The 25914-nt window shown below is 37.8% G+C and overlaps 1 protein-coding gene across 3 annotated transcripts in view; it reads right to left on the minus strand.

The window, feature by feature from the left end:
- Positions 1-25914, minus strand: part of SERPINI1 (serpin family I member 1) — a 71436-nt gene that overhangs the window by 20759 nt on the left and 24763 nt on the right. For all 3 annotated transcript variants that reach the window (XM_034663406.1, XM_034663410.1, XM_002917420.4), the window contains 4 exons: positions 6831-7097; positions 5568-5798; positions 3201-3395; positions 1470-1674 (listed from right to left, as the gene is read on the minus strand). In XM_034663406.1, the coding sequence (XP_034519297.1) occupies positions 1470-1674; positions 3201-3395; positions 5568-5798; positions 6831-7080 (881 nt within the window). In that variant the 5' untranslated portion in view covers positions 7081-7097. The remainder of the gene's footprint in view (positions 1-1469; positions 1675-3200; positions 3396-5567; positions 5799-6830; positions 7098-25914) is intronic.

Here is a 25914-nt window from a genome sequence, read left to right on the forward strand (position 1 = left end):
GAAAGTAGAACACCTGTGCAGCAGGACAGGAATGTGGTCAAACTATAGAAATGCAAAGTTGCCGTTTCAGAGTAATATCTCCACGTGAATAAAGCTATACAAACATTTTAAGACAGACACTTGAGTAAACCTAGGAAATGGCTCATAAAACATTTTTACCCTTGCTAAAGTGAGGTCATAAACATCATTACCCTCATTGAACATTTAGCATATCCTAATACTATCAAATGGAAGGGGTGGATCGTTTCCTATTGATTATTACCTACACATCAGTATTTGAAAACAATCAATTTCTTCAAAAGGGAAACCAGATTCATGTTATCTAGCTATTTAGCCTTTCTCTCTATGCATTAACCAGGCAGAGGGAGAGTTCATAGAACTTCTGGAGTAATGGATACATGGTAATTAACTGTGCCTAGTTTAGCGTCAGGCATTAATATGAGCAAGCAAGCTAAACTATTTCATAATTGAAGAGTATCTCTTAGAAAATGAAAATTTAATTTTCTTCTGCTGCCACGTTCAATTTCTCAGTGGACAGGACCTGGAGGCCACATTTTCTAGTGAATGTGGTTGAATTAGAATATGTGATACTTATTAAGCATTCATTTAGAATTCTGTTAAAATACGCCTAAATAACTTTGCATCCTCACAGAATTGAAGCATTTGGACATGCTGCACTTAATTCATGGAACTTAATAAGGGAAACATTAACACTGTACTGAATTTCTCATTTTATCAAAAAGAATTTCTTTAAAAATATACAGAGAAGCACACAATATCAGTATCAGGCAAAGAAACATGAGAAGAGCATTTTAGGCCAATGCAAAAATATGCGTAGAGACCTGGAGGCAGGCAAGAAGCATGCTATCTGTATGTAGCATAGCAACGTGCACATGGGTAGCACATGGTACAAAGGGTTTGTTGTGGGGAGTGGCCAGAGGTAGGGCTGAGAAGAACATCAAGGCCCTGCATAGATTTTACTATTGAATCCACAGGGAGAAATTTCAGCTTTTTCCTCCTTATTTGTGGTTGCATCTTGGCACTGAGCACAGTAACTTGCTTGTGCTTCTTCCAACAACGTGGGAGATTATTTTCTCTCCAGCTATAATCAACTTTAAATATTAATGAAATACAGAAGACTGCCAATGCAAATGATATTCAGAGACGATCTTTTGAGAAATCTTCTAAAATGAAGCTAAGAATATTGACTCGGATCTGAAACTAGGTCTTGGTAAATAATGCTGAGTGAATCGATAAGTGAGCTTGGGTCTCTGGGCAGGACCTCGTGGGTACAAAAGAAGAGTTTACAAGAAGGAGAAGGGAGAGGAGAGGAGGGGAAAGGAGGGAGGAGGAAGAGAGTAGGTAAGACGTAAAATTCAAAGGCAGTGGCCAGAGTTTTCCTGAGTTGGAACCTACATTGACATGTCTCCCTCCATGCTATCAGAGGGGGTCCCACAGGAGCCTCATACCTGGGCAGGTACACTTCCACTTTTTGTTTCTTCACAGAGTTTGCCCATTCTTCAATCAGCTGTGCTTTGACCAATGGCTCCAGAGTGGCCAGTGGAACTTCCTGTCTGGACAATACCAGCATCATACTTATCTCCTCTCCCTCATAGGGTATTTCTAGGACTTGGTAGATACCACCAGCTTCATTGGAGCCATCACTAAATTCTCCTAAAACAAAAAGACAGGTGATCAAGGCCCATATCCCAGATCAAATAAAAGGTTTAATTTGTTATAACTTTCTTCCAAAATAGTGTATAGAATATAAGAAATTCAGGCATCCAAGAAAAAGAGGGTTTTAAAAAAAATCGGCCCTGAAATCAAGTGACTCTTCAGTCCTAAAGAATTTATTTTATTTTAGAATCCCTAGAATTATATCAAAATTGTCATATGTTCTCTAGATTTACTTTTTATTTTTAAATGAGATACTTCAAATGAATATATATTTAAAGAATATCTTTAGAAATGATCCTAAGTCCTGGTTAGAAAAATAAAGCCCTGGATCCAAGTAAGATGTAATTCACATTTGCAAATACCCACCTGATTTCTAAGTAGGGAAAAATTAACCACGTACTACCTGGGACTTTATTATTACCACGGCTAAAAGTTTTGAGGCCAAGATAGCATAGTCAAAATGAAATCTATTACATTCTACAGTAGTTATCTAGGGTATTAGTGGTGCTTAAGGCCTTCAAATTAGGTAATGAGGTTAGTTAGGTAATGGGCTTTGTGTTCTAATAATTTAGCTAAATTCACCAGGCTTCCATAAAAAAAATAAAGAAGTCTTTAAAACAAATGGTCCTGCTGCTACCTTAAAATTTTCCCATTTTCAAAAAGAAAATGTAATGCTTCTGTTATGAGTATTTTCCTATAACTGATCTAGGTCCTTTAGGCCATTAAACATGTTGGTTCTCAAGTAGTGTATAAGAAGGAATGGGGCGCCTGGGTGGCACAGCGGTTAAGCGTCTGCCTTCGGCTCAGGGCGTGATCCCAGCGTTATGGGATCGAGCCCCCATATCAGGCTCCTCCGCTATGAGCCTGCTTCTTCCTCTCCCACTCCCCCTGCTTGTGTTCCCTCTCTCGCTGGCTGTCTCTATCTCTGTCACATAAATAAATAAAATCTTTAAAAAAAAAAAAAAAAAGAAGGATTAACACCCTAAACTTCTGAAAAGTCCGATGAAATATCTTTGAAAATAATGTCAAGAAAATTGAGTTATATCACAAATCATAGACTTGCAATAAATAAAACTATGAAAGAATAATTATGTCAGACCATACATACACAGTCTGAAGGCAAAATTTTTTAGAAATGCTTGTAATTCAAAAAGTGGTAAGGAATCCAAAGCAAGAGCAAAGTGGAACATATGGGTCGCTGACAACCACCCCAAAGCCAATGGCTTTTTGGAGTAACCCAGAATGTTCTTATACAAGGTCAGGTGTTTGCACATGAATAAGGCCACTCTGTGATTTCACTCTGAAATCAACTTTATAAATTAAAGAAGTATATTGGAAAACTGTCAATGCATATAATATTCACTCAGGATCTAATTAGAGGCCTTTGAAAATGGAGCCAAGGAAATTGAATTGTAGCCCAAACAAGATTGACAAGATATTTGAGTAATAAATATTTCATGTTCTTTCTTAAAAACTTGTTAATATACTGCAAGAAGAGAGAAATAAAAGCCAGAATGTCTTACCATAATAAAATTCCCCTTGTTGATACATCATTGGAATTTGGACTTCACTTTCGTCATCTTTAGTGAAGGAAAAGGTTCTAGTATTTTCAGGTCTAAATTGTGACTTCCAGCTCCCCTTGAAATAGACAGCATTGATGAGGGCCAAGTGAGTGCCAGCATCGAAATCCCTTGGGGATACCAAATCCTTCAACAGACCTATTCAGGAAGAAATGAATAGATGAAGATTCATATTAAATTTGAAGGTGAAAGGGATCCAAAAACTATCAAACTACCATCTGATAGAGTAACCAGAAAAACTGTATACCATTACCAAATTTACAATAAAAACTGAAAGTATCTTGATTTCAAAGGAAAAACGTCACACACACACACACACACACACAGAGTTACAGATTAAGGAGATCTAAAACACACCCACCTGCAATAACACTGGTAGGATCTTGACTCTTGTAGAAACCATAGAACCACATACAACAGAATCTCAGGCTTTACCACTTTCTAATTGTAATGATACATGTACAACTCTTAACACAAAGTAAGCACTCGATGATCTTTACTGAGCTTATTCTTGAACAATGTACATGATTAAAATGTCAACCAATTAAAAAATTTCCCCCATATATATTAGATATCTTTCCACCAAATATAACAACTGCATTAGACTAGGTGAAAACAGATGAGTAAAAGCCAATTGAACTCATGATGACTTATTATCTATCATTTGAAATACTCCTTTACCAATCTATTTTCAAAGATACCGGGTCTTTGTTGATAGCTAAAAATGTTTAAAAAGATTTTGGAAATAGACAGCTTTTAATCATTCAATCTATTCAAAGTGGATTATTATTCTTGACTTATTATTTGAATGTTAAAATATGAACATAAGTTTCTTTTATCCTACATTTTAACATCATATTTGAAAAAGTTAGGACCAAAATTTGTATTCTCTCATTTTATTAATGATAGTACTTCTTTAGGTGCTTACAAAGGTTTTGTAAGAATTTTCTAAGAATTTTGGGGATTATAGGACATAGGGCATGTGGTCAGGGTTTTTTTTTGTTATTGTTCCAAAATAAAATATATTAGATTGACATTATTTGGGGAGTTTTGACAATATGAATTAATTTAATAAACATCTGTAATCTACTTTCAATTTGGCCTCATTTTTTAAATTTTAATTTCAGTATTTTGATGGTAAAGTTAGAAAATAAAATGGTAAAATACGAAACATTTGGAAAGCTTAAATACATTTTTAAAGAATAGACTAGAAACAAATTTTATTTATTTTTAAAAGATTTTATTTTTTTACACCCAATGTGGGGTTCAAATTCACAGCTCCAAGATCAAGTGTCACATGCTGAACCAACCAAGCCAGTCAAGTACCCCAAGATTAGAAATAAATTTGAAAATAAATGTGTCTCTTTTAATTCTCCACTTACTTGGGCTTAAAATGGGCTGCTCTCTTTTTTTTTTTTTTTTTTTTTAAGAAATCCTATACAATTTTTTTGATTACCAATCAAGTTCTGTCGTTTAAAAGCCCAACTCTGGGGGCGGCTGGCCTGGGTAGTTCAGAAGGTTAAGATGGTTAAGCGTCTGACTTCAGTTCAGGTCATGATCTCCAGGTCCTGGGATTGAGCCCTGCGTCAGGCTCCCACCTCAATAGGGAGTCTGTGTCTCCCTCTCCCCCGCTTGTGCTCACTCTGTCTCTCTCTCTCTCTCAAATTAATAAATAAAATCTTTATAAAAAAAAAAAAAGCCCAACTCTGATTTTTAACTCTTAATTCTATCTTAAGTATATTTTTAAGAGGCCCACCAATTGCCATCCTAACTGGTATCTAACTTCTTAAATAAGTCAGTGCAACCAAAATCCCATACAGTAGTTAAGATTACCATGCAGAGGAAAACCATGATTGAAGAGACAGATTTCAGACTGATTTATCATAGTGCCAAGATTCTTCACATGCCAAAACATTTAAGTTCTTTCAAAAATGTTTATTCATGGTGCGCCTGGGTGGCTCATTTGTTAAGCATCTGATTTCAGCTCAGGTCATGATCCCAGGGTCCTGGGATCAAGCCCCACATCGGGTTCCCTGCTCAGCGGGAACCCTGCTTCTCCCTCTGCCACTCCCCCTGCTTGTGTTCCCTCTCTCTCTGTCTCTCTCTCTGTCAAATAAATACATAAAATCTTTTTTAAAAATGTTTATTCATAAGCAATGCCTCTAAAAAGACTAATTTATACAAAATAATTATTAGATACTCAACTAAATGCTAACATTCAAAAATTCAAATGGAGTGAAGAGACAATTTCAGAAGTAGAGGAGAGTTAAAACTAAGCTACTAGAGAAAGAAAGGAACCAAATGACGTACTATTTGTGTTATTCTCCACCCACTTATTAATATGGTTGGCCACAGCTATATTTTGACTGAAGTCCACATGATTTACTTCTGCTTTAAAGTATTTTTTCAGCATTTGCAAAAATTCCTCATTGACATGAAATCCATTTTGCACAAAGAGGGAATTGGCAATTTTCATGACATACTGGCTCTCTTTAGCAGTTACCATGCTAGAAAAATCCTTTAAGAAGGAAAATTCGTCACCTGCAAAATGACAAACAATAAGTTTATTAGTGGAACAAAGACAGTGAATGACCACCGTGAAGCAGTAAAACACAGCAAGGGAGACTGATGAGACAGGAGCCCAAGGGAAGAGCACTAGTTTTTTCCCCACATCGACATGACTAGCAGGTTCCAATATTTGTGCCATTTCTAGATTTTCAAATTAACTTTGAGTATTCTACACTGGTATTATTTTTCGTTTTAACTGATGTCTCAGTAGAATCTATAGAGATTTTTTGGTTGTCTCCTTTCAAAGTACTTAGGTTATTCTCATTAAATTGGTCTTCATTTTATATTTAACAGGAATAAGAATTAAGCTTAATTACCTAATTTAAAAATCAAAATATTCCTTGAAATTTTACTTTCACTGGGCTTTTTTTGCCTTATAACTAGAAAAGTCCCTTAGAAATCAGGGAGTTCTTAACTTTTTAATGAGTCGATTCTCATGTATATTAAAAACATTACAATAGAAATCATGCATCACGTCAAAATGATTACAAAACACCTTTTGGCTAAAAACTTTCCCCAATACATAACATTTTCATAATAATAAAACATTTCAAAAAAATTACTGGATGTTACTTAAAAAATGAAGATACAATTGGCTTTAAGCAAAAATTTCTGATATTCTTAGAGAATCATGTTGCTTTTCTTCATAGCAGTTACCACAGTTGTAAATTTTCATTTATTTATTTGATAATTGATTGACACATGCCTCTCCCTCTAGACTGGAAAATCAGTAAGAACCATGCTTGCTTTTATTTATCCACATTGAGGCTTATTTAAATAATAATAATAAATAAAATCTATAAGTTTCTTAGATTAACTCAGCTAAGGATGCAGCCAGGAATTAATACATTTCTTGGGTTTCCTAATGGTTCTCCTAGCCATACCACCTCAATGAGATCACTGTCTCACATTGTGTGAGTATTGCTACCTATGGCCCAAGACAACATAACTGAGTTGAATGTTAAAGTCAAACCACCTTGAAAAATTAAACTTCAGCACACTTACCATTTTTCAGGCTGTCATATCCCATTGAATGACGGATTTCCTTCAGGGTAGACCCTTGGGCCCCAAGTTCCATCATTCCTATAGCGAAGGTAACACTCAGTGGAGAGAAAAGAATATTTTCATCTTCCCCAGTGGCTCGAAGATGGTTATACATATTCACTGACAGCTCAGCAATGGTTTCATCGGGGAAAGTGGCCCCTAAAGCCAGACTTTGCAGAACCAGCAAAGAGAAGAGTCCAAGGAAAGCCATGTTGGGAGAGCTCAAGCCTAGAAAACAGTAATTTCCATATTAATCATTAATTATCTCTGAGAATGGAGTCAAAGGCAAAAAAATAAAAATAAGAATTATTTCTTGGCAAAGTTGTAAAGCAAACGGAGTTTCTAAACATTTACTTTGTTACTATTTCCTAACAAAAGCCCCTTTAAAGGATATGTTGGAAGATACTATTTTTAAAAAGGCAACTAATAGTCAAATGAACAAATAACATTGCTAAATTCTGAGGTTATTTCCAGGAACAAGGTAGCCCTGGTCCCCACCTTCATGGACTTAAGAGTGTGTATAGCTACGTATATAATGGAAAATTATAGACCATGTTTGGTGAGGTGAATGTATCAGTTTTTCATATCTTCACCCTATGTATTTTGGTCATGATTTTGAAACAATTTACTCTAGCTTACACTTAACTACATAGGTCCAGGAAAACAATAATAGAAACCAAAAGGTATTTACAGGGTTTAAGATGAACTAGTGAAGTCAGGCATTTAAAAATGTCGCTCTACCCATTTACTATAATTTATAAAATTAATGCACCATGCAACTGGGTTGCCAACTGGCAGGAAAAGCTCAGACACACACCTGCCACCAGCCCCAGTTTATGCAGGCCCAGCTGCAGAACCCACAGGAAGTGGTAACCCAGAGAAGAGGCAGGCTCAGCGCGTCCTTGTGCACTTTTCCCCTCCGCGGCTGCTCCCTATGGGCTGCTGCTCCCAGTGGTAATCTCTGGGCAGGGAGGAGCCTTCTAGCACACTGTCCTTTTATACTCAGGCTGATATTACCATTTCAGCTTATATCAGCCCATGGATGCTTCTGTTTCAATGAATATATCTAAATATCAGATTTATCTGGTTCTTGAACCATTTTCTCTTTGGAAGAGAAAGTGTCAATGCCCAGACATCTCTGGATAATATTTCTTCCTCCTGGCACACCAGTGTTCCAGAAGCCCTGTCTCCCCACATACAGCACACACTGACAGGCACCCAGTTGGGACAGAATTCCCTTTTTCCTTGTATTCTCCCTCTTTGTCACTGCAGGCATCTAAAAGCTGAACTGCCTAGTCAAACAATTAAGTGGATTAGTTGTTCATGACCTTCAAGAAAAAAAAAAATTATCATGAAAACAGCATGTAAAGTGATACTGCGTGAACACATTTGGAAAATCATACTTCAGTGAGCATGGAGCATTAATGGTCCCCTTTACTCAGTTAACAGGAGGCATACATACACATTTTACTTAAAAGCAAGGTGTTTCTAACAGGGCTTTGAGTCAGAATGTCCTCCTTGCTCTGTAGTGTTTTTACTTCCAACTTCCAGACAACTGCTTACTCATTTGTAAGTCCTTCACATTTTAGGGAGCAGTTTTAGGTATCAGTTTTGGTTTTTTTTTTTTTTTTTTGTCTGAGCAACTCCAAGCACTGCTGTTTATCCCTCTGCTTTTGTTTTAAGGTGTAGATCACTCTCCTTTGTTCAGGAAGGTAAGGCTCAGCCTGTATGTAAATATGGACTCACACCCCACGCTGTGGGAGACAAGGGTGGCTGCCTGTGGGAGAGCAAGCGCACTGCTGCAGAACTGGGTCTGTGATGCACGCAGCGCTGGGACTGAACCCCCGGGGCAGGGAACACAGCTGCCAGCCAGCCAGCCTGCGGACTGGGGCCATCGGTGGGAGGCCACCTTGGCAGTCTCTCCTCCTTCTGGGCTCCAGAGGACCCCAGGAAAAGGGGGAAGCAGAATAGGGGAACTTTCTCAATCTCTAGATTCAGATGGAAATTTAGCAGTTACCCTTCTAGGTTGAAAGAGACCCTAAGATAGAGCTGGTATTTAATACTTAGGATGTAACACTGGTTATTAGAACGCAGAAATGCAAGTCCGACTCAGAGGCCCATGCTCTTAATCCTGACACTCTCCCACTGTCGGACATACCCGCAAAGACCCAAAGCCGGGCCTCATTACTTTCGCTTGATGTTACCTAGTAAAAGCCCATGAAGTTGAAGTCGCTGGATGATAGTGGCATCTACCCGTCATTCAGGAACATGGCTCTTTGGAAACCATTGCTTTTCACATGAGTATCAAGTTTTAGGTTAACAAAAAGGTGTCATTCATATAAAACAAAAGCCAGCCTATTGCCAACCAACAAGCATTCTAGAAAAACAAGGCCAAGTCTATCATATTCATCAGCATTTTTATTTACAAATGAATGTGCCATGAGATAAATAAGCTAGCACATTATGTATGACCTTCGGCAAATCGCAGGCCTTCTCTCAGTCTTAGGTTCCTCATTCACGAAATGAAGATGCCAGTCTCAACTCCACACAGTTATTGAACACGTAAATGAAACAGTGTGTGTTTGAAGAACTCATTTTAAGCTACAAGTATACTAACAAAAAGCATTATCATTAGAGGATATGTTTCCTAGGTCTGTATATTTGTTAAGTCAAGGAAGAGGCTTAGAGCCAAAATGAGTATTTTATCCTTCCTGTTGGCACATCTAACATAGCACTATGAAATGCCATTCATTCAGCCAAGATTGAAAGAGGTACCATGAAGATACCAGAATGTATAAGCACGGGATCTTGTCCTCAAGACACTCACAGCATTGTACAAGAACATGTAATCTATTATAATGGTTCTTCTCTTTTTAAGAAAACAGATTCTTTTAAGAATCAGGAGAAGCATAAGCACTCTCTTCAGAAAACGCATGCATGTGGCTAACAGAACATTGCTTTCACTGGCGGAGGTAACTGCTGGGCTCAGGTTAGGAACCCCTGGTCTGTAGCAGATGGTCCAGACGCAGGAAGAAGCAGTGTTTGGTGGACCTGCAGCTCTGCTGTGTTTCCTTATTGGGGGAAAGAGATGTCAAAAGCACTAAATGTATCTTCAGGCTTCTGGTAGACTCCTGGAAAGAACACCGTTTGTCTGAGAGAGGGCTCCTCCCAGGGCAGCAAGCCCCAGCAGGCCATGATTTACACGCTCTGCTAGGAATAGAAGCGGTATGGCTCTGAATGGTGGGAGCGAGTTACATCAGGAAACTCTTCAGTCAAGAATTAAAGAACTCTGTTCTGGAAACACACATTTTATCTATAGTTAAGTGATCTTTCCCTCTTTTAAAGGCAAAATTTCCAGTGTGCAGGAAAAAAATGGCTTCTGCCAGATTGGTCCCGCCTTTCTGATCTTAACTACCCCACCCCTGGGCGCTGGCCCCTTCACCCCTGCTGCCTCTGACTACTCCTTCTGAGCATTGTTCTTCTGGGGAGAAGGGAAGATTTCCTTTCCTTCTTCTACCTTGTAAGTGGGGAGTGCTCTCCAGGGATCTACTCCTGGCCCACTTCTGTGTACTGCTCTTCTTGTGCCTGCTGGTGAACTTCTCTCAAAACAAAGATACTTCAACTAGTATCCCTGTTCATATAATTCCCCAGTAAGTAAAATTCTAGCTCTGGCTTTCCTTTTATCTTAATTCCTAATGTGCATTGCAAATTGTTTTGGGATTGTCTTAATCTTTGACTCTTGCCAGCACTTCAAATTCAAGGTGGCTCAAACAGGACTCTGTCATACCTATTCTTTTTTTTTTTTCCTTTCTTTCTTAAAACATCAAAGTCTTTGACTCCTCTGCACCTCTCTTTCCCTTACGTTCAATGAGCTGTCAACACTTATTCCATACTGTGTTCCTGACACTTCTTCTATCCATTAACCCATGACCACTCCCATAGCCATAGTGGCAGTTCTCCCTCTTAATTCATCCTCATGGACTCCACCAATGACTTCCATCCATTCTCGGAAGCCCACGTTACTGCCCTCTTCAATCCAAAGGAGGCATAGGCTCTGGATGAATTGTTTTGATGTACCGTCATGAACAGGTATTCCTATATTTACAAAGCCTCACAATCTTCCTCATGCCTCCAGAGTAAAGCCCCAAATCTTTAGTCTCACTGTACTGTGATCCAACATCTTTCTACCACTAGTCCCCTTCCTTCAGGGATCCTGCAATTCAAGCCAGACTCCTTTTTGCAATACATATCCCAGAATTTCTGTCTCCTGTTGCTGGCTTGTGTCGTTCTCTGTCTGGAACTACTTCAACCTGGTTCCATATGTTCAAATCCTAACCACTCCTCAAGGTTCTGCTCCACTTCTATTTCCTTCATGAATACCCTCCTGGTTCTTCAGTTACAACAGCAATCTTCCCCTCCTCTGAAATGTTGGCACATTTTATCTCTACCTCTCCAACAGCACATACCACTGCTTCCTTCTATTACGGATAATTCTGTACACGAGTCAGCTCATCTCCTCGGCTTTTTGAAGACACAGATAGAAGTGCATTCCTCTTTGTCTATCTTAAAAGAGAATAAGCACTTAGTGCATTACACATCGTAGGTACCAAATATTTGTTGAATGAATATAGCTCGAGATGTAAAGGCTCACAAATGCTGCATAGGGAGGAACAGCAAGAGCAGAGGCAACCCCTCAATTCTCGAAGCTAATTTAATCGTAGTCCACAGGTAGTAGCTCATTTCCATTTTTTATTCCCTTTGATAAAGTGTTTCCTTATTGTGTCTGAGACCATCTTTCCAGTCTGACAAAGTGGCACTGTCACCAGTGCTGGCATAACGCGATGGCTGGACATGGGATGCATTAACAGACAAGCGCACCACCTTGAAAAATCACAAAAGGTGCTACCCAGACGTTACTGTCTTAACATCAGTCTACAAAATGCCAGGGCCCCACCATCAGTCATAATAATTAACACATTCTAAAATGAATTACTCTCACATGGAGCATTACTTTGTAGATTCATTATTTTCAAGCTACCGAGTAAAAGGCCTTTACATAAAAGCAAGGGGCCTCAGTACCAAAATAGTAGTAGATTGGGCTGTTGTGCTAGAAAAGCCAGAATAGCTGAGCTACGAATAAATCGCCATTAACTCTTGCATCTCTCCTTTATGTTGCTAGTGGTACGATAGGTTGGGGGCATGTGTATGTGAGTAATCTGCTTTGGCAAACACTTCATTCAAACAGGTCAGGGAATTAAATCTTATAATTGAGGTGTGAGTAATCACAGAGTGGAAATCTAGCACAATAAGAAAGACAAAAAAAAACCTTTCTTAATAGTTATTCTTATTTACAGAAAGATTGATATTCATAAATGCAACTTGTTGCTTTTTTTGGATAGCTCAATTATTTGAAATGTAAAAAAAATGGCTCCATAATTGTGAACTAAGTAAAAAAGAAAGGTGTTCTTTAGAAGGTGAAAAAACATGGCTGAGGAAGATCCTTACTCCAACAACAACAACAACAACAACAAACAGCCATAGAAAATAACTAAGGAAAAAATGCCTAAAGCAAAGAACATTATCTTGAAGCACTCTGGCGTATTAATTCTCAGAATTTTGCATGTAGTTATTTTTTTAATTGAGGGAACCAATATAAGGTTGGTAAATTTTTATTTTTATTAAGTTAATACATTGGGATGGGGACTAAACAGTTTAACAAAAATAATGCCTCTTACAATCACATAAAAGAATGAACATTTTGTGATGAAAAGAAGTCAGTTCTTCAGAGTGGATATGTTTGAATTCGTGGTTTCACTACTTTTTCTATCTTCTTCCGCTCCCCCCACCCCGCCACCCCATGGCTTGGCACTTAGTGTTTGGAAACTACTGCTCTAAGTTTAGTTAGTACTAGTTCACTTGGTGAAATCTGGAACAGGTTGGTCTCCAGACGTTTGTTCTCTGATTTACTAAGAGAAAGGGTTGACCTAGGTCAGCAGCAGTGAAGCTGGAAAATTTGTCAAAGAATTTGTCACACACAAAAAAGGAGTCATGACTGGGATGCCTGGGTGGCTCAGTTGGTTGAGCATCTGCCTTGGGCTCAGGTCATGATCCCAGGGTCCTGGGATCAAGCCCTGCAGTGGGCTCCCTGCTCAGGAAGTGAGCGGCTTCTCCCTCTGCCCCTCCCCTTGCTTGTGATCTCTCTCTCAAACAAATAGTATCTTGTGGGGAGAAACAAAAAAGGAGTCATGACCTTGTGAAACAGTCTGTATTATACCAACCTGTAATTTAGCAAATTTCTTCAATGGCAATGTGTATAGTGCTTCTCCCCACCCCCAATTTTAACTTTTTGGAAATTAGAATAAATCTTATGATCAATGTCCAAAGAAACCAGTCAATCCTCAGAGATACAAGCTGTAGTGTGCTCGTTTCATGTGTAAGCGTCAGAGACAGAAGAGTGTAAACTTCTGGCTACTTGTTTATCCTTGTTTCCTCAATCCACTTTTTTTCATTGGTGTGCCTCCCACAGTCAAACTTTTGCTTAAACTTGGACCCAGAGCTGTCCTCAATAGCACTGTATGGCAGCATGAAAAAGAAAAAGGGCCACGGACGCAGTGAACAGAGGGGAGGATGTAAGTTTACTGTAAGTGATGCAAGCATTTATCACTCGAGAAATGAACCTACTGATTTTCTTGTAACACAACAACCGAGTGTTTTACAAAGGATCCACGAATATAAGACCCATGTATGTAAATGAATTTGTGCAAGGATCTATATCTCTTGTCCTTGGGATATATACAAAAGAACTGTTTGTTGGATGCCAAGGAGCCCAATTAGAGGCATAAGAACTTGCCAAATCTCTCAATATAAATCACAGTGTTTTCAAACCCAGGAAAGGCAAATGATCCATGCGTGCTTTGTGAAGGACTATTGCTCAGGTAGTAGGCTGTCAGTAGTTTCTTGATAACTTTCCAATTAGCTATAGAAAAGTGTGGAGGGGTGTGGAGATGGAGTAATCAAATAATCAAATGGATATGGAGAGAATGCACCAGTGGTTTTTGAAATGTCTTAAGATTATATTTTCAATCACAAAGGTGCTGAAAGTTTTGATCAGAAAATGGATTATGAAAAGTATCATGTCATGTGCCGGATAAACAATGGCCAGAAGTGATTCAGAAGGATGAGAGGAAGGCTCAGACTTAAAATCTTAGTTATTAAGGGCATAATATGCTAGCATATAAATATACTTCATTGTGCTATATTTTAAAAAGAACTGTACATTTTTCTCCTTAAAATGTTCTTTCTCCTTAAAAAGAAAACACTGCTTCAATTGCGATGTATTTTAAAAACCAAGGGACCAGAACCAAGGAAATAAGGAGTGCAGGAGGTTTAATTCTGTAATCACGACATCTATGAAATTATGATCCTTCCATCTTTTTCTCTTTCTTTTGCTTCTCCCCTCAGCTATCTAGCCTGTGATTCTTTCCATACTCTCTTACATTTTGCAAAAAAACACATCTTTATGTTCTTTTCCCTGTTCTATTGCATCAAGCAAAAAGGAAATCTTACCTGGTATCTTTCAAACAAGGAGTAAATGGCCAGGTAAATCAAAGGGACAGAACTATGGAGAGAGTAAGCTACAGATATGTAATTTACCAGAAAAAAATTATGAAAAGACTTGCAAATGGACCCAGATGATTACTGCATGTCTTCAATGGAAGACTATGAATTATCTAGAACATACCCTTCCAGTGAATCTGATTACGAGTTTTGGGCCCTTCATCATCTTTGAACAACTTCATAGTTCTCTAAGTTGAAGATAATTGATAGTGATGCAAATGATTTTTGTCTATAAAAATGCACAGAGTACGTGTATGATTGAATGCAATTGATTATTGCCCTGTGGATATTGACCAGTTCTGCATCTATTAAGCAAATGTATTTCAGTATTTCTCATGGGGTTTTTTTTTAAATGTTTTTTTATTATATTATGTTAGTCACCATACAGTACATCCCCGGTTTCCAATGTAAAGTTCGATGATTCATTAGTTGCATATAACACCCAGTGCACCATGCAATACATGCCCTCCTTACTACCCATCACCAGTCTATCCCATTCCCCCACCCCCCTCCCCTCTGAGGCCCTCAGTTTGTTTCTCATAGTCCATAGAATTTCTCATGAGTTTATATATTCATCTGCTTTTTGGATTCTCTAATGAATTGGTTGTAACAGCTTACTGATTCTCTCTTTAGTTAATGAGCTAAATAAAATCTTTGATATCTGTTCATTTTATATTTGTTTGAGAGTCAAGATTATAACCTTTCAAAAATAATTATCCTTTAATTTTAAAAATCCTTATAGTTAGAAATTTTTCTTTCAAAAAATGTTTATTTTCATGGGATAATCCAACAATCAGAGCAGGAAGGAACTGGAATATTAGTCTTTTCCTATTCACTGAATATTCCTTGTTATTGGTTGAATTAGTGCTATATCACTGGTCCCCAAAATGATTTACTAGAACTCTGTGGCTTGCAACTATGGATCACATAGCAGCTGGCACCGAGCTGGCTATGCTACAGGTCTAAAATTCTTGGGATTTTGCATGCATCCAAGAGGAAGTTTAGGCCTGGAAGAGTCTATTTAGGGACTAATCAGTCCTGGAAATGTTGAGAAATAACCAAGGGAAGATGTACTAAAACTCCCCCAGAATTTTTAAAGTGCTTTGGTAAATATAAATATATTAAGTCTGAATTCCTCAGCAACGAGAGGGAGGTTAATTGGAATGAAGATGGACCATGACTCACAAGAGTTCCTTTCTTCCAAGGAGCTTTGGAGATTTTTGGTGCCAAACATCCTCTAACTAGTGGGAGATAAGGGTTATAAACTTTCAAGAACATTTCACAGCAAAGATAACCTCTTGGGAAATTGTTTGACTTAATAAACAGATGATGAATAAGTAAGTCTCTAGTCAAACATTTTCCCATGTTAGGCCATAACAAATTTCTAAAATCAAAACCCAAAATACTCAATTATTGTGTGTCCTTCAAAAAGTTAGAAAAATACAGTCCAACAGAACTTCATGCAATGACATAAATATTATATATGTGTACTTGTCCAATAAGGGAGCCATTTGCCACTTGTGGCTATTGGGTATTTGTAGTGTGGCCAATACACCTGAGAAACATGTATTTTAATTTTATTTAATTTTAATCAATTTTAATAGCCATATGTGGCTCGTGGTTACCATATTTGACAATGCAGAGCTTGAAGTAGTCCAAATAGATCTACTCTTCATAGCATTGGTTCGTGACCAAATACAAGTGTTTAAAACAAAAACAGAAAAATTAGTAGTATGAACTCCATAAAACATCTTATGTAAGGGGAGATGTTTTATGGAGTTAGTAGTTCATACTACTAATTTTTCTATCTCTCCTTACATAAGATGTTTTGTTTATAAACATATTCCTTTTCATCAAGAGATCTCGATAAAGAGGCTCCATTTGGAATTCCAAAGGCTTTTGATTAACGCAGGTAACTACCAGGGAAAATAAAGTCAATGCCAACGAGCATCAGTGAGCTGGCAGATCCCAGCCCTCCTGGAAATGTGACTTGGGCTTTCCATAAAATGGTAATGAATAATTCTGTTTGGCACAAGCAGGGAGACTTTGTCCTTGCCAATGAATGACTTCCTTTGGAATGCTGTCAGGAGAGCTGAACAAGTGACACACAAGCCCTAAGGCAAGATTCAGGGAGCAGTTTCAAAGAGATGGGTTAAAAAGTCATCATCAATCAAGGTCATGTGTGGCTCAAGGCCATTTGGGAACTAAGCCAGGCATTAATGGTCTTACCTTACCCATTAATGCTTTAAGAAATCCCTGCTGATTGCTCTTACCCAGCCTAGGGTTTAGCTGTTTAAAAGACTGCAGAATGTTCCTGCTGAGAACACCTTGACCAGACCCTCATTTTATAGGTGAGAAAACTGAGTCATCTGTACTGAACAACTTCTTGTACAGAAAGGATTCTTAATGAGCTACTATAGATGTTAAAAAAAAAACCCATAAATTTTAAATGTGAATGCAATACCCAGAATTTAATTCACTCAATCATTCACTCATTCATTCATTCATTCATTCATTCATTCATTCATTCATTCATTCAATAACTACTTATTCTTGCCAACTACATACCAGGCCCTGTACTAGGTGCTAGGGATACGGAAGGTAACAGGATGATGCAAGAGATATGCTTTTGCGGTGTTTTCCTTCATGTGTCAGGTATGCATTCCTTAAAGAGATGTCCAGCTTTTTATTCAGAGCTTTAAAAATATTGGATTTTCTAATTTCTCAATATTGAAATATTGCTTGTGTAATAAAGTTTTTATTAATTTTTTCAATAAAGTTTTTAAAAGCCAGCTATGTCCCTGAAAATACTCAGATGTAAGGTTGCTTCTCAACACTAGCCTAACTTACCCTCCACTCATTTGCTAATGCTTGAGTATATCTTGAAGGGCTGGGGAAGGAGGTAATATATCCAGAGAAATTATTTAAAGAAAAAATTCTCACAGGCAGGCTTTCAGAGCATTCAAAGCCAGTTTTAAGCCTGTCTTTATGATGTACAGTCAGAACTGTAAATACAGTATTGTAATGTGATTATATCTTAACCAAGGACAGTAGTAGTTAGGGCCGTTGGCCATACACACCAAAATAGCACAGATATAAGGCATTTATATTTGTATTTATATTAAATTCTATTTGGGTTATATTTATAGTGTTTCTGCCTTGTCTTTCTTTTTTGAATTCTCCAGCTCTCCCCACTATTTTACTGTCTTAGCTTTAAGAGCCCTTACAGCTGTTGTTATTTTTCTCTTTTAGCTTTAACATCTTGCCTTATTTTATAAGAATACATATGAGGGCTTGAGGACATCTCTAAACTCTCCTGGGGTGAAATGCGTAGTTTCATTTCGCTTCAGTGTCTATTGACACCACACAAATCTGTTTTCTTATCTTGGCTAATAACTATAATATTCCCAAGATCCAAGTACTCTTTTGGTTAAATGGTGTAGGCCCACAGGTTTCTTTTTCTCTCTCTCTTTTTTAAATTTTATTTAATGTATTTGAGAGAAAGAGAAAGAGAGTGAGAGAGCATGAGCAGGGAAAGGGGCAGAGGGAGAAGCAGACTTCCCACTGAGCACAGAGCCCAGGGTGGGGCTCCATCCCAGGACGCCGAGATCATGATCTGAGCCAAAGACAGACGCTTAACTGGCTGAGCCACCCACATGCCTCTAGACTCATGGGTTTCTGACACCAAGATGATTATAGAAGGATATTAACATTAGGCCAAATTTTGTGAAATTGCCATTTTTATAAGTCAAAGCGGTCAAATGTTGGCATGTTCATATGTTTCAACCTATTTAGTGAGAATGTACTATGTATCAGGCCGAAGATTAGAACTTTTGTATGCTGTTTTGCTACCTTTTTTTTAATTAAGTTTTATTTATTTATTTGACAGAGAGAGAGAGAGGCAGCAAGAGGAAACACAAGCAGGGGGAGTGGGAGAGGAAGAAGCAGGCTTCCTGCTGAGCAGGGAGCCCAATGTGGGGCTCGATGTGGGACTCGATCCCAGAACGCCGGGATCATGACCTGAGCCGAAGGCAGACACTTAACGACCGAGCCACCCAGGCACCCCCGTTTTGCTACCTTTTATTTCATAGTTATTTCAGTATTTTGAAAAGTCATCATATCTCACATTTTTAAAATGCATACTAGTTAAGAAATCTGAAAAAACTTATGATTTTCTCTTAAAATTCTTTTCACCTTGTGCTAGAAATGCTAGATACTGACAGAAAGATCTCTCTGACACAAAACACCAACCTAAATTAGGTGGCTCTTTCTTTAAAAGAAAAAACAAAAAAATACTTGTGGCTTACTTACTGTACCCTGGGGAAATTAAGTTACCTACATTATTTTCTAGACAGTCTTTTGCAGGACTACTATGGGGAAAATGAAAGTGAGAAAGAATGTGTCAAAAGATAATTTTACTGCTTTGTTGTTTTTTTTTTTTTTAAAGATTTTATTTATCTGACAGAGATAGAGACAGCCAGCGAGAGAGGGCACAAGCAGGGGGAGTGGGAGAGGAAGAAGCAGGCTCCTAGAGGAGGAGCCTGATGTGGGGCTCGATCCCAGGACTCCGGGATCACGCCCTGAGCGGAAGGCAGACGCTTAACCGCTGTGCCACCCAGGCGCCCCTACTGCTTTGTTTTTTTAATACTCCTATAAACAAAAAATACAAAATTACCTTGATATTGACTAATGTTGTATTAATGTTACCTGAAAATACCCACCTGTTAACTCTATTTATAAACCTGCCACACACATTGTAATAGGGGGATTTCTAAAAAAAAAAAAAAAAGTTTGGTTTCCTCTTCCTGTTCATCACTGTCAGTGTCTGAAAAGGCAACTTGTAATTTTTATTTCAGAGTGTGGGCAAACAAGTAAAACATTAAGTAGATATAAAAAGGCTCCATGAAAGTATTTCCCTGTAATTTTCAGAACCACATTTACAATATGGTAGCAGCTTTAGGAAGTCTGTAGAAAGATGAATTAAGGAAATAAGCCAGTGTTAATGTTAGATAGGAAAAAAAAAGGAGAGAGAGAAGTAGTAGTCGTCGTAGTAGTTTGGGGAGATAGTGCACTTCTGCACATTTCAAGCAATTTGACTAGTAAGCAACCGCTTTCATTATCAGAGATCTGGAGAGACACGGATCTAATTATTTTCTTCTGACTGTCTTCTAAGTTTAACGATCCTCACCGACAAGAAATTGTCCCTTATCAACTCCTTACAGAGCAGCTCAAGGCTTTTCCCATCATTGGGTGGGTAAAATGGGAAGGATATTCCATGGCTCTCATGCTGAGTACTAGCACTCTCTGCCCTAGCACCCAGTGAGGATGTGTCCGTCTCCTTAGTTAACCACCGAAAGATCACAGAAGCATCACAGTGAAATGCAGGCAAGCATGTGGGTTTTTCATTTTGTTCACTGGGGGGCTGCTTCTTACACGTCTTGAGCATTATTGAAAGTTAAAGCTAGGTGTGTCAGAGAAATTTCAGAGAATATTTTTAGGACTCCAAGGTATGTGTCAGGGTCTTTCTTGCGAATGACTTGTCTGTAAGTAAATTAGGATAAAATGAAATCGTTCTCTCAAGTTGACTTTTAAAAAAATACGTACAGATAATTGGCCCTGCAGAGAATGACGGAAGGCTGGGCCTCAGGTTGTTATGAGCTTTATAGCTTTTATGCTGAAACAGATCTATAGATCTGTCTTTTAAATATACAGTTATAGTCCCCATAAGAAAAACAATGAGAGTCAAAGCTCAACTTGAGTTAAGCTCAAGAGAGGCTACTCAAATAGGATGGAATATGCTGTCATATTTTCTCACTTCTAGTATTGCCTGAGAGTCTACAAGTGAGAGTCTGAGAGCTTGAGGACTAGGGGATTGTTAATAAAATTCAAGAACATGCTAGGACTATCTAAGTTTTGAAATGAAAAGAGAAATTTTTCATATAAAATAGATCCTCTTACCTTGGTTTTCTCCCCAGCGACCAATTAATTCAGGGACTTCTAGGGCTAAAATCCTATAATGGACTAGTCATCTATACATAATAACAAATTATTGCTAATCCTCATAACAAGCTAGAAGGTAACCTCATTTTGCAGATTAAGAAACTGAAACTTAGTGAGTTTAAGATATTTTACCATGTTCTCACGGCTTACTAAGGAATGCAAAGGGGATCTGAGCTTCTATCTGAAGGCTTCAAATCCCATTCTACTTTTTTTTTTTAAAGATTTTATTTATTTGAGAGAGAGAGAGAGCAGGGGGAGGGGCAGAAGGTGAGGGAGAAGGACAAGCAGACTCTGTGATGAGCCAGAGCCCGATGTGGGGCTCAATCTTGGGACCCTGATATCATCACTTGAGCCAAAATCAAGAGTCAATGGCTTACACAACCAGCCACCCAGGCACACCCCACCCCACCCTATGCTATTTTTACTATGCTTTGCTGTCCCAGTTGGATGGGATTTAGAGGTCACTTGATCCACTTCTCATATTGAATGTGGGAATTCCCTCCATAAGACTGACTGTGCTTAAATTCCTGTGTGTATGTAAGCTTTGTGTTTGTGCATGTATGTGTATGTGGGACATCTCGGTGTTTGATTGGCTTCCATGCCGGCAAGGTAGCTCATAATGTTTAGATGAAATCTCACTTCCTTTAACGTATTGCTCCTACCTTTGGCAAATAATGTTACAATAGGGTTTAAGTATAAAATATATTAATTAGGATCTTAACTTGCTATATAGTACAATACAATAGTTTAGCTTTTTAATTAAAAAAAGCTAAATTGGTAAAACATTCACAGACAACAAAATTCAAAAGATATGAGAAGGCTTATAGTGAAGGCCCTCTATCTCCTATTCCTTAGTCCGCCAGTTTCCCTTGGTGGAACCAACCAATGTTAGCAACCAGAGATATCTTATGTATATACAGTATATATATTTCCCCTTTCCTTTTTTACAGAAATAATAACATAATATACATCCTATATACACTGGTTTGCAACCTCATTTTTTCATTTAGCAACATATCTTGAAAACTATTTGCTATCATTACATAAAGAGCTTCCTTATTTTATTTTATTTTATTTACTTTTTTTAGCAGCTTCACAGCATTTTACTGTATGGACATGCCATAATTTACTTAATTAGTCTCCTACCAATGGGAATTTAGATTATTGCAATCTTTTGCTATTACAAAAAAATGATGTAATGACTAATTTCGGAAATATATCATTTCACAGGTGTGCAATTATCTCTGCAGGATAAGTTCCTCGAAGTTAAATTGCTAGGCTGAAAGACACAAGTACTTGTAATTTTGATAAATATTGTCTAACTACCCTCCATTGGAGTTGCATCATTAAAAACCCTAGGAATATACTTAGAAAAAAATAAGGAAGACCTAAATAAAAGAAAAATTGAAAAGCTGCTAAAAAATAGACACCAAAAAAGACGAGACTGTTTCATCTTCTTATGTAACACTGTTCCTAAAATAAGGACAGATGAACATGTTAAACAACACCATAGGGGTACAGTCAGCAAGATCCAGGCCATGGGAAACTCCACAGTACAACTGATTCAGTTTCAACAAATAAAATGCAGGAGTAAAGGGCAGTGAGGGCTGGGGAGGCAGGAAGCCAGTGGCTTCAAAGAGACTTGAAAGACATATCAAGAGATTTCAATGCCTGGCCTTTATTTGGATGTTGGTTGAAACAAACAAACTTTAAAAATCATGTACGGTATTACGAGACAATGGGGGAAATGACTAAGATAAATGGAAATGGACAACTTATTCATAGATAGGAATATTCAAGACCATAAAGATATTACTCTCTACATTTAGTGCAATTTCAATAAAAATAGCAACCTTTAAAAATTAGACAAGCCATCCTAAAGTTCACAGAGGAAAAATTAAGCAAGAATAGCAAAAAACAAAAAATTCTGGGGAAAAAATAATAGTGATGAGACACTAAAATGCATTTAAAAACTATAATAATTAGAAGAGGGTGGTTAGAAATATAATTTAGTATATGATAAAACTTGGCATGTCCAATCAGTGGAGTAAGAGATCATTCAGGAAATGCTAACTGGTGTCAGAAGAACAGAATATCTGTATATTAAAAAATAAAGAAGATAAGTACTTTGTACTTTATTTTTTTTATTTTTTATTTTTTAAAAATTTTATTTATTTATTCGACAGAGATAGAGACAGCCAGCGAGAGAGGGAACACAAGCAGGGGGAGTGGGAGAGGAAGAAGCAGGCTCATAGCAGAGGAGCCTGATGTGGGACTCGATCCCACAACGCCGGGATCACGCCCTGAGCCAAAGGCAGACGCTTAACCGCTGTGCCATCCAGGCGCCCCAGTACTTTGTACTTTAAATTGAAATAAATACCAGGTGGGTCAAACTTTTAAAGTGACAATTGAAGCTTTGAAATTCCAAGGAAAAATCCTGAGAACTTACAAATATATTCATATATAAGTATACTCACATACACATATATTTTCCATACATAAAACATATATATATATACATATGTATGTGTGTATATTACATCTGTGTATGTATGTGTATATAAGTATATGTACTGTTTAAATATTTAAAGAGGTATTACCCACATACAGTGTTGAATTACAAAAGGCCTAAGTGTGACAAAGACTGGGAGCCATTAAAGAAAAGATTAATACAACTATAGGCAAAAATAAAAAAATCTTTATAGCAAAAAACACTTGAGTAAAGTCAAACGCAAGTGGCAAACTAAAAAATCTTAAATTACAGCTAAAACAATAATTCTCCTACTTTATACATAAGACCTCTATAAATCAATAAAACCAACAAAAATCCTATGGAAATTAAGCAAAAGACATGAATAGATCTTTAATCAAAAAGATATTTAAAAAGCTCTTAAACACAGAAAAATGTGGTCAAACTCTTTGATAATTATTATTTAAAAGTAAAACTACACTGAGGTACCATTAGTTACGTATCAGACTGATAAAAGTAATATTAAGGCCTTAACTCTTAATATTTAAAATGACGCTCAGGCCATCTGACTTGCAGAAAAAAATGGGGCAAAAACACAGTAAACCTCTTAGAAATTCTAGAACACTCCAGTAATCTCTAGGATTGGTGTTATGGTTCTATCTCACACAAAGATCACAACGTCAGATGATCTCTGTAATCCAGAATGCAATGGAAAAACTAGAACAAACAAAATCTTTAAATTTGTAAAAATAGTCAAAAATAAAAATCCCTAAAAATACACATTTTGTATTGAAGCTTGTATACTTGACTCAGAAGGGCATACCTTGGTCCTTACTCCAGAATGCTTACTTTTATTCTATATACAATCCTAACATAAATGTTTGTTTTGGTTTGGTTCCCTATCTTTAGCAATTAAAAGGAAAAAAAATTGAGAAAAAGGCTGCTGGAAGCCCGCATACTGACCTTAGGAAGAAGCCACAAAAAATGTTGTTCTACAGTCAATGAAAAACTATGCAGATCTGACATAGAGACTGAAAGCCCAGGACGATTTACCATAGGCACATTTCCTATGAGAATCATGGTATTACTGCAGCACCCAGTGTAAGATATTCATGAGGATGTCCTTCAGCCATCTCAGAAATAATTCTTACTCTGTTTAGTACATCCCTCCATATGGGATGTCTGATACACGTCTGATAAACTACCATAAGCCATCAGAAACAAAATATTGGGATGTTTACCAAGATACATTTCATTTGTCTGGAAAACTCAATGGTACGGTAAAACAAATTTCTCCTTGGACACAGCTAACTGTGATATGACTGTAGTTTAAGAGACAAATAATAAATTGTCATTGGTGTGCTTTTGTTTTTTAACCCACAGGTCAGATTCTCCAGGCTTCAATAATTCTGAATTGAATAAAACCTAACTTACCTTGTGATTACTTACTAAGGAATAGTTCTGTGGGTATATGACCTTATCACAGAACATGTCGTATTTCAAAATTACTTGCCTTAACGTAATTGTGCTAATGAAATGAAATTACGTTCATATTTGAACCTGCATGGCTTAATAATGGCAGCAGTCAGCATCATCTGTTGATGGCTCTCTGCAGTGTCTGTGGCAGGAAGGCTTTCTGGTCCATTGTCTTTCTGGGTTGTGCTTCTCTTTGATGTTCCTCACTTTTTAGCAATGAACATGGCTGGCATTTTAAAACTCCTCAAGTATTTTTTTGTAATTGAGCTACTCTACTAGGCAACAAAAGATGTCCTCAGAGGGGCGAGTTACTTTGAGACTGAGAATCTCATAGGATTAGATAGTGTGTGCGTGTAGCCTCTAAGGATAGTTAATATCATTAATGTGAGGCAAAAGTCCCAGACTAAATGGCTTCTGGGGAAGCATAATTTTTTCAGAATGACATGACTCTAAAATGTTTTTATAACCTAGTATTAAAAAGGGAGCTAATAAAACTATTTCTCTCAATCAGCACTTCCCCGTGTGTGGTCTGGGGACTTGCCCATCAGAATTTCCCAGGAAAGCAGGAAAGTGCAGGCTAGGAGACACATCACCAACCTCTTGAATCAGAAATTCTAGACATGGGCCCCAGTATTCTTAAGAGATATTTCAGGGGATTGTGTGATGTACTCAAGGGTGAAAACCAAGTTGGTAAGATACCCACAAGGATCTGTGTTAAGTAGAGCTGAGGTGAAAACAGTGCAGCAGGGAGAGCAACGGGGGAGGAAGACATAGCGGAGTGCTAATTAAAATGAGGTGACTCGGAGAGGGTAGGTAGCCTAAGACCACCCTGTGAATAGTGAGTAGAGACTCAGGGCTGATATCAAAGTCCAGGAGGCTTTCCCTCAACAGCCCCAACTTGTCGTGGGTCATTGGATTTATTTGTAAAGGTGACCTACATCAACTTAGCCTGTTAACACTCGAATCTTCCAAAATCCCTGTAATGGAGTTTATTTAGAAAATATAATAAGTTATATAGTATTTTAGAATGTGATAAATATCCTGGGGCAGGGGGTGGGGACAACTCAGCAAAAGGGGATAAGAGAGTGAAAGGGTGACGAGGCCTATTGCAGTTTTATTTTATTTTTTTTTATTAGTTTCAGAGGTAGAATTTAGTGATTCATCTGTTGCATATAGCACCCGGTGCTCATTCCATCAAGTACCCTCCTTAATGCCCATCACCCAGTTACCCAATCCCCCCTCCCATCTCCCCTCCAGCAAACTTCAGTTTGTTTCCTAGAGTTCAGCATCTCTTATGGTCTGCCTCCCAATTTTCATCTTATTTTATTTTGTAGTTTTAAATAAAAAAGATGAGGAAGGCTTCACTGAATAGGTGATTTCTGGACAAAGGCTTCAAGAAAGCCCCTTCAAGCCCCTGATAACTAGATCCAGAGGCCAGGGATTAGCAAAAGCACATGCCTGAGGAAGGAGCATGTCTGTTTG

Source organism: Ailuropoda melanoleuca, chromosome 1, assembly GCF_002007445.2.
Source record: "Ailuropoda melanoleuca isolate Jingjing chromosome 1, ASM200744v2, whole genome shotgun sequence".
NCBI classification, from domain to species: domain Eukaryota; kingdom Metazoa; phylum Chordata; class Mammalia; order Carnivora; family Ursidae; genus Ailuropoda; species Ailuropoda melanoleuca.